The following is a 9538-nucleotide window of genomic DNA, read 5'->3' on the forward strand; positions in this document are numbered from 1 at the left end:
ACCTGGTGTCACCACTGTCTTACTCTAGGCAGATTAACGTCCTACCCAATTTCTAAAAGTGTAATAATGCTTGGTTCCATCAAATGAAACGATGAGACGTTAAAGTTTGGAGTAGCATCTGAAGTTCCTTTTGGTATGGGCTTAAGCGCTTTATCCACAAGAATATACACAGCAAGATATAGTTACATTCCATGCCTGGCTGGCATGGCTCAGGGGTTTAGCATTGACCTGTGATCCAGGAGATCTGGGTTTGATCCCAGTCAGGGCACCTGCCCAGGTTGCAGGCTGGATCCCCAGCAGGGGGAGGGCAGGAGGCAGCCGATCAATGAGTTTCTCTCATCATTGATGTTTCCATCTCTCCCTCTCCCTGAAATCAATAATATATATATATATATATATATATAAAGATATATTTACATTCCATATAAACATAGTTTGGGTTAATTAGAGAAAATGTGAACACTAAAGATATATACAGGGTGGGACAAAAGTTGGGTTATAGTTGTTCATATGGAAAACAATACAATAATTAATAAATAATAATACAAGAATAAACTCTGTGTTTCATATACTCACAACTGTAAACTTAGTTTTGCCCCGCCCTGTATATGCTTTAGACCCTGGGGTCGAGAGGCAAACGGACAAGCTACGAATAGATGCCTTTACATTCTGTGTCACGTGCGTGCATGTTCAAGGTGGGCTAGTTAGGATATCTCTGGGAGGAGACACTAGGAACTTCGCTTCTTAACAGAGAAATGCCCAAATGGGAAACAGAGGAGGGAGGCACACATTCTAAGTACAACATTTTCTATCATCACTATTTTGTACTGTGTATGTTACCTATTCAAAATAAATAATCATAATTTTCTCAAAAGAAGGAAATTATGACGGTCACATGGCCATGACTTTTTTGTGTCAACTCAGAGGCCCAAGTAAGACTCCTGTGCCTTCTCCCTTAGGTGCTAAATTCCCCATCAAGTGGACAGCTCCAGAAGCAATCAACTTTGGATGTTTCACTATTAAGTCTGATGTGTGGTCCTTCGGGATTCTCCTGTATGAAATCGTCACCTATGGGAAAATTCCCTACCCAGGTATCCTTTACTTACCTATTTCCATTCAAGTGATGCACATGAGAAAAAAGCCTAAGGCATTAAAAAAAAAAAAGCCCATCTCTAAAAGCTATGAATAAGCCGTGTCTTAGAATTTGACTTTGACTGTCTTTAGTGGAAAGGGTTCTAAAATCTACGTAGCCGCTTCCCCACCTTACTTGACTGAGTGCACATTCTCTTTCATCGCTGATTAATTCCACTCCTCGCCTCCTGCCTGCCCTGGGCCTGGCACCACCGACCACTCGCCTCCTGCCTGCCCTGTGCCTGGCACCACCGACCACTCGCCTCCTGCCTGCCCTGTGCCTGGCACCTCCGACCACTCGCCTCCTGCCTGCCCTGTGCCTGGCACCACCGACCACTCGCCTCCTGCCTGCCCTGTGCCTGGCACCACCGACCACTCGCCTCCTGCCTGCCCTGTGCCTGGCACCACCGACCACTCGCCTCCTGCCTGCGCTGGGCCTGGCACCACCGTGGGTGTGGCGGATTCGGGGATGGAGCCGAGGAGCAGACGGGTGCTGCTGCTGAGCCGCGCACCTGATGGCGGGGAACACAGGCCTCGCAATGGGGATTTTCAGTGCCTTTGGCTCATTCGGACACAGAGGTTTATATAGAGGAATTTGGGGCCCCTGCCTCTTCAAGAAGTAACCGCCCCTGCTTATCGGAGAAAGCGAAAGGTCCTTGAGCTCTTTAGCTCTGTCCCCATCATTCTGTCCGTCCCTGTTACCCTCAGGCTTAGCTTCTCCCCTTCCTTTGATGAGATATCTCGTGGGAATGAGGGTCTCTGGACCACCGGGCTTCTTGTCAGCACCCTCACAGGTCAGCATCCTCAGCTCTGTTCTCTGGGACCATTCAGTTTCTTCAGAAGAGGATCTTCCAGGCCCCGCCTATGGGCAGCATTCTGGAGGCTCACTGGGGAGGGGGGCAGTGCTGACTTTTTTTTTTGGTATTTATTTATTACGGTAAAATATACATAGATTAAAATTTACCATCTTACCCATTTTTAAGTGTACAGTTCAGTGGCATTGAGGACATTCGTAATGTTGTGCGGCCATCACCACCATCCATTTCCAGAACTATTTCATCTTCCCAAACTGAAATTGTGTATCCATTAAATACTAACTCTCCATTCCCCAACCCCTCAGTTCCTGGTTACCTGCATTTTACTTTCCTGTGAATGTGACCACTCCGGGTACCTCCCATAAGTGGGATCAGACTCTGTTTGTCCCTTTGTGCCTGGCTTACTTCACTCAGCAAAGAGCCCTTAAGGTTTGTCCATGTTGGGACATGTGTCAGAAGTGTCTCACTTTTTCATGGTCAGCCTTTGTCCCCACTTGAGTCTTCTCTCCCACACTTTACCCCCACCTCTACTGGGCCTGGCATTAACCTGGGGCACCTGCCAGGGGGACTGTAGGTACAGTGCTGTCTGCGGCCACCCACCTCACCTTTGCATGTGTGGTAACTACGCGGAGCCTCCCAGGTGCAGTTGGTAGGATGGCACGTCCTGCCTGTCCCTTTCTTGTAGGCACTGTAGTTTCATGTTCCTCCTCTTGGCTCAGACCACTTCTGCCTCTGGCTGACAGGTGTCCTGGTTTCATCAAAGACAGACTTCGAGTTTCTGTTTCTTGCTCTTTGGGGGGTGGAATGAATTAAAGAGGAAAAGGGGAGATGAGGCCAGTGGTCCTTATTTCACTATCTTCAAAGCAAAACTCTAATATTTATATATGAGTTTTCTAAAGAAACTAGGAGGGATCTTTGGGGTTGGGGGGTTGTTTTGCTTTGCTCTTATAAAGAAAGAAGAGGTTTGAAAATGGCAAAGTTTGCTGAAGCCTCACGTCTTTTCTGGCTGTTTCTTACCAGATATATGCAGCCTCTCGGTGCCCTATGTGAGTCAGAGCCAGGAAACTCATCCTGCTGCAAAGGCTTACCCTGGTCATAGCTCTGCTCAGAAAACACTAATTTGCCTTTTGGAAGTATTAAGTATGGGAGACTGTGGTCCTAGGGTAGCCGGTACTTGCTCCCTCTCACACACACAGAGGCCCCTTTGTCTTAAAGATGTCATAGCTCCTGGGGCTGCAGGGCTCCCGTCCCATCGCTCACCCTCTGCTCCCTCTGATCTCTGCTGTCCTGCATTTTTCTCCTTCCCGGGCTCCTTCCTTTAGTCTTTGCTAATTCCTCCCTATTCCAAATGTCGCTTCCTGTTCCCACCCACTTCCCTATCCCGGGGCATCTTCCCCCTGGGCTGTGTGCCATTTGGAGACAAGTCTCTGTCGTCATCATCCTTGTATGTCTCAGAGCTTAGCGCTGGCTCATGACCCATAGTGAGTGCTCACAAATGCTTGTTGAGAGAATGAAGGCCGGAATACCGCAGTGCTTGCCTTGTCAGATCACCAGCCACCGGGTGTTTGCTGTCTTGGACCTAACAGTTACCAACGATCAAGCATCGGCTTTCATCGTAGGGTCTGGTTGAGGTCTCCTTCCCACTCTCTTTCTTCCATAAGTCTTGTCATTCAATAGCTTTATTATATTTATTGGTTTACTTGTACATTAAAAGATAGACTCAAGATTTCCTTCTTTTGATTCCTCTTATCAAGTCAAATTCCCCAGGCAGGATGGAGCATGCCTGGTTGTCTCCTGCATCCTGGAGAGAGTTCTTCAGCATTAGCGGATCATACGAGAACAAGGGAGAAAAGTCTGCAGTGGGGTCAGGGGGCCCCGCTTCTGTGGGCACATTCTGACCTTTCGTGCCAATGGGGGCTGTCCAGGAAGGAAGTGAAGGACATTCCTAAGCAAGTTCACAGGTCCATCCAGCTGCTGTTTCTGTCATCCTGCATATTAGTCCTCCCTCCAGGATCCCTGACTGACCCCAACCCCCATGTAGAAGAAAACACAGAGATTTCTTTGGAAAGTTATTCAAGTGAACTTGGCTAGTTTCAAGAGCCAAGGCAGTGCCGAAGCCATGGAATTTATGGAGACCAGAAGCCCAAATAAAGAAAGCAATGCAAATCGGCCCCTTGGCTTCAAGCAATGAAAATCAAATGAAGTCTTCCAGTTAGGACATTCCAGTTACACAAATATTTGAGGATGGTATTTCAGAAATTGGCATGAGAAAAAATAATTCACCATCTAAACAACTTTCAAGCGATCTTAACAATTATAAAGATCGCCTGGATCTTTCCATTTCAAAACCGAGGGTGTCTTCTTTCAGTGGTTTAAATGCAGGCAGGACCTTTCAGCCACTGTGTCCTTAGAAGAAGAAAGGTGAGTTAAGGGCAGAGTTCAAAGGTCACTAATCATGACCCATGGTCAGAGCTATACAGAAACCCACTCCATATATAAAACATAAGTTTCACAAACTACACTAACTTTTATATGTTCATTGTCTTCTGATCCTTTTTTATTCTGTTAACTTTTTTAAGTACTGGTAACTCCCTAAAAAATGAATTTGTTGATCCAAATGGGTGGTGACCCATAATTTGAAAAACACTGCTTAGAGACCAAATTCAAAAGAAGGCTCTGTTCCAAATCTAATAAAAGACATTTCTCCTAAGCTTCTAGTTATCTTTTAGAGTCTTTCTAGTGGTAGAATCTATGGCTATGGAAAGGAGATGGCTATGGAAAGGAAACTGTTGTGATGAATGGAGTTCCACATATGCCGGATAGTGTACATATTCTGCATGAAGTTACCCTGCATGGAATACAGTGCCTCTCTAGAGGAGTTGGTATCTCTGCAAAACAACGTATACACAAAATAGGCAAACACACAGATGTGGGTAGGTGCTGCCAAACCGCTACATTAGCTCATTTCTTTGTCCCAGTTTAATAATGGAGGAAAGTGCTTTTAAAATGATCTTTTTCTTAAAACTATTTTCAGTAACAAAGATCAGAAGTTCAGCTTCTGAACTACCGTGAGACATCTGACCGTATTAAAAGCCATCCTTCATTATCAATCCTCTGACAGAGCACATACATCCCCGGTATCTCTTTGTGTCCCAAGCTCTTCTTGTAAGGACTCCAGTCAGATTGGGTTGGACCCACTCGAAAGGCCTCATTTCAATTTGATGACCTCTTTAAAGGTCTTATCTCTAAATACAGTCACATTCTGAGGTATTGTGGGCTAGGATCTCAACATATGAATCTGCAGGGGGCATGATTCAGCCCATAACAGCCTCCAGAGCTTGCTTCAGTAATGGATGCGGGATATAGGTAGCAAGACCACTGCAATGCTTACTCCTCTGTCAGGTTTCTAAATGCTCTGGCTTTTTTTTTGCTTCAGGGAGAACTAATGCTGATGTGATGACCGCGCTGTCACAGGGCTACAGGATGCCCCGCATGGAGAACTGCCCAGATGAGCTCTATGACATCATGAAAATGTGCTGGAAAGAAAAGGCAGAAGAAAGGCCAACGTTCGATTACCTGCAGAGCGTGCTGGATGACTTCTACACTGCCACGGAAGGCCAGTATCAGCAGCAGCCTTAGAGCGCGGGGGACCTGGAGCCACTGGCCAGGCAGCTCACTGGTTGCACTAGTTTTCATGTGCTAAGATCATCTGCCGTCCCTGCTTCCTGAAATGAGGCGAAATTACTCAGGAAGAAACACTCTCTACGTGGAAAAGCACCCTCTTCTCACAGGCTGATGCCCAGGGCTCTGCCCCTTGGCCTGCTCCTGGATGGCCATCTTGCTTTGCTAGACCGACATCTGAATACAGCCCTCTGAGAAGACAACACCTGTTCTACCCCAAATGCACCCACTTTGGCCTCTTGTTTACAATTGGATGTGCGACTCAAAGGTTCAGAGTCCATCTCAATAAATTTCAAACAGTAGCAGAACTAAACTCACTTAAAAAATAACCAGATGCCTGTCATGGCGTGTCTTTGTATCTTCTCTGTGCTTTGGCTTATTTGTTTAAAAATTACTAATCTAACCTGTTAGATTTTGCAGGGGAAGTCAGAAGCTTAAAAATGTCTTTTCCAGATTTCAGTGATCACCCCTCCCCCTAAAATCTGAGACTGTTCAACATTGCCACCTGCGGAGACTCCCCAGATGGGAAGCAGCCACGCTTTTCTGGTCTCTTTCCTGTAGAAGTGACATTTGTGAGCCGTGCAAAGCTGCTGTGGAGTGACATGGACCTCACCGACTGCAGGGCCTTGCCCAGCCTCCCAGGACTACCTTCAGAAGGACTATTTTCAAATGGTCCAGTTTTTCAATTCCACAACTTCCTATATACAGACTTTCATTGACAGTGTAGTTTGGAAGAACAGTAAGATTCTAATCTCTGCAGAACCTTATGGGGCCTTATAAAACATAAGCATTTTCCTTATTGCTTCAAATGATTTGAACATTATTTTAATGATCAAATATTAATTTTAGTTGTACTCAAAGTAAAAATGCCATATTGGGGGGCTATGTTATGATTCAGCAATCTTCTAACTGGTGTAAGATGTGTGTGAGTCTATTTATACAGAATATGAAAGGGAATGAGCGACTGAGGAGGCTCTGATGAGCCGCTGCGGCAAGGGGTAGAGGGGGTTTTGTTTACTAAATTTTTCTTACTACTGTAGGCTCTGAATGGAAAGTGCTATTATCATGTTTCACTTATGCTGTTCTGTACATACCTAATATTTCTATTTTTTGATTTTATTTTAATACACGTGGCCCAATAACATCTCAAGCTTTTTACTTGTGTCTAAGATTTTCAGTTGTTAACGTAAAAATGAGTACCAGTTGGTGAAAAATCAGAGGTGATTCCATATGGTTACATGGTTTGAAAGACTTGTACAAGTTCTGCCTCCATCCTTTGAGCATCTTCAGATTGGAGAACTGAAATGGGGGCCTGAGCATCCCTTTCTGGGGCTAGATAGGATTTGTTTTCAAATAAGCTTAGCAGGCAGCCTTAAAATCTCACCTTCTGTGCGTTGGCTAGGCAATGGGTGCCTAGAGGAAGGGATAAAATATTCTACTTTTCCCTAAATTTTATCTTCTCCTGTGCGATCTTTAAAATGTCCCTTCTAAAATATTCTCAAAGTCTTGATTCAAAAGTGCCATATTCACAAAGATAGATTATCATCATGGGCTGTCTGCACAGCTAGTCACTTGAGTGACAGTGGTAGGTTTTCTACCACCCACCTGTTCACATTTTCTTCCCGAAGCACACATATGGCCCAGCAGATTCCGTGGAGTGAAGGCGTAAAGAATTCCTAAAGCAAAAAGAAGTCTCTAGAATTACTGAATGTATCTTCACCTGGTTTTTCTTCTCTCAATTCCGCTTCCTTTGACAGTTTCCATTCCACTTTTCCCCACATCAACTATGTGGCTCTTTCCTCCAGGTGCCTCCAGCAGCTCGGCCACGTCCCTGCCGGCACCTGCTCAGCCACATGCTCAGTGGTCGGCGCGCACGGTTCCCCCCCCCCCCCCCCCCCGTGCTGGTGGGACTGCACCCTCCTCGAGGCTGAGTAGGTTTCTGTAGAATCTTAGGGTCTCCGGTGACAGGCAGGATGGTTTTCATCATCGCGTCTCAGGTCATTACTGAGAACTTGGAAAGGAGACCGCTGCCCGCAGCCCAGGTCCTGACTGCTGTTCCGCAGCGCGGGCTGCCTGTCACCACACTAGGAAAGCTTCCCCGATGAGCAGGTTTGCTCAGGCCTGAGAGCCACTCCTCTGTTTTGACTCCTTTTACAAAGTTATCTTCTCAAAAGAAGACCAGCCTTCTCTTTCCTCAGATGGTTTGGTTTCCCAAGGGAGGAATAGGGGAGAAAGAGAGAGAAAATGTTTTGCCTTTTTCCTTGCTTATGAACACGAGGCTCAATGAACCTAAAAAAAAACTTAGAGGCTTAACACTGGTGTGTTTAGTAGACAGGGACACTTACTTGCCCACGTGGCCTCCCTAGATTCTGCGGTAATCCACTAGAGGAGCACACTGCCCAGGCCTCCTTGGGGAGGCCCTACATCCTAGAAGCCTTGACCCCTGTCCCAAGAGTGCACGAGGGGTCAATAGAAGGAGGGGCCATGTCTATTTACTTACACAGCAGGAAAGGTCAAGGGCACTGAGATTAAGTATGAACTCATTCCCAATTTGCCTGGGGTGATGGCTTTTTAAAAATCTTTTTCTTGGCTCAAACAAACTACATCCCGGACAGTAGCTGCTAAAAGGTACTCAGTTCTGAAACACCAGCATCTTGACATGTTCAGCTGAATTAAAACCAACGCGCACCCTGTGGCTCACACCCCCAGCCCTTATGGTTTAACTGCCACACTCCACGGCCAATTCATTTCTTGCATTCTCTGCCAAATGCACCTCTCAGATGAGATCCCAGCAGCCCTCCTGCCCCCCAGCAACAGCATTTTCTACTCCTGCCTCGTGGAATGGAGACTCCAGTGCTCTGTCTCCTACATTTCGACTAAGGAGTTTTTAGATTAAGTGAAGATGAGCTTTGCCATTCTTCCTGACGGAAATGGTAATTAGGAATACACAAAGGTACACACCCATCATTTTCTCAGTGCTCCCTTTTGTGTTTTGGCACTTTATAAAATTACCTCTAGCTCACATAACAGTCCTTGAAGAGATGGCAGGTATTATCACTAGTCCACAGCTGAAAAATCAGGTGCATTTAAGGCCACAAGGAATAGATTTGTTTCATATTATTTCCTTGTAAAATGAAGCAAACAAAATACCTTTCTAGTGGTACCTCCCTGACTTCATTGGGTATCCTAAGTGGGCAAAGGAATTACTTATAAAATGCTCCACTGAAGCCCACATAGATATAAGGGGCAATTTCTTCTAAGTAATTTTATTTTTAGGAAAAAAGTCCTGCAAGAATTCAACTTGCCATTCACACTTTTAAAAAACACAGTTTATACGGAATACACTTTTGAATAAAATGCTTTGATAACATTTATCCTCCACTTCATAACATGAAGATGTATTAACCTGATAAAATTTTATCCTAGAAAGTTCTAATCTGATAGATGTATAGGAAGAAAAACCTTCCAACTTAATTTTTGTGTTGTTGTGAATCTAAATACTTCAGAAAGGAGTGAATGCCAAAAATGTCACAGGATTCCCAAGGTGGCTACCGTGTAATCTTGGGTACATCCCTCCCTTAAATGTGGAAGTAATAGGGGCAGTCTTGGTGCCCTTCACTTCTAGGTCTTTGGAAAGCTATTAGAAACCATCTGGATTGGCCAATGTGAATGTTAACACAGAACTTCTAGAATCAAAGCTGGATTTATTTCCAGCACCAAAGGTAGATGCATGTCACAGAGCAAGAAAGCAACCTATGAATTTTTTTTTACACTTATGCCGACTTTGGACCCCCTTCATCCCTAATCTGTTACCCTTTGGTCAGATGTGTTTTTTATTTTAGGTTTGTTTTTTGTGTTGATTTTTTTTTTAACTTAAAAGATTAATATAAGGAATATACTGAATATTTGGT

General features: G+C 45.0%; 1 protein-coding gene across 1 annotated transcript in view; it reads left to right on the plus strand.

Moving 5' to 3' along the window:
* Window positions 1-6771, plus strand: part of LYN (LYN proto-oncogene, Src family tyrosine kinase) — a 90897-nt gene extending 84126 nt beyond the window's left edge. The window contains exons 12-13 of the mRNA XM_087825384.1: window positions 960-1091; window positions 5383-6771. Coding sequence (XP_087681510.1) covers window positions 960-1091; window positions 5383-5585 — 335 coding nt within the window. The 3' untranslated portion in view covers window positions 5586-6771. The remainder of the gene's footprint in view (window positions 1-959; window positions 1092-5382) is intronic.
* The last annotated feature ends 2767 nt before the right edge of the window (window positions 6772-9538 follow it).

Source organism: Miniopterus natalensis, chromosome 16 (assembly GCF_054644295.1).
Source record: "Miniopterus natalensis isolate mMinNat1 chromosome 16, mMinNat1.hap1, whole genome shotgun sequence".
Taxonomy (NCBI): domain Eukaryota; kingdom Metazoa; phylum Chordata; class Mammalia; order Chiroptera; family Miniopteridae; genus Miniopterus; species Miniopterus natalensis.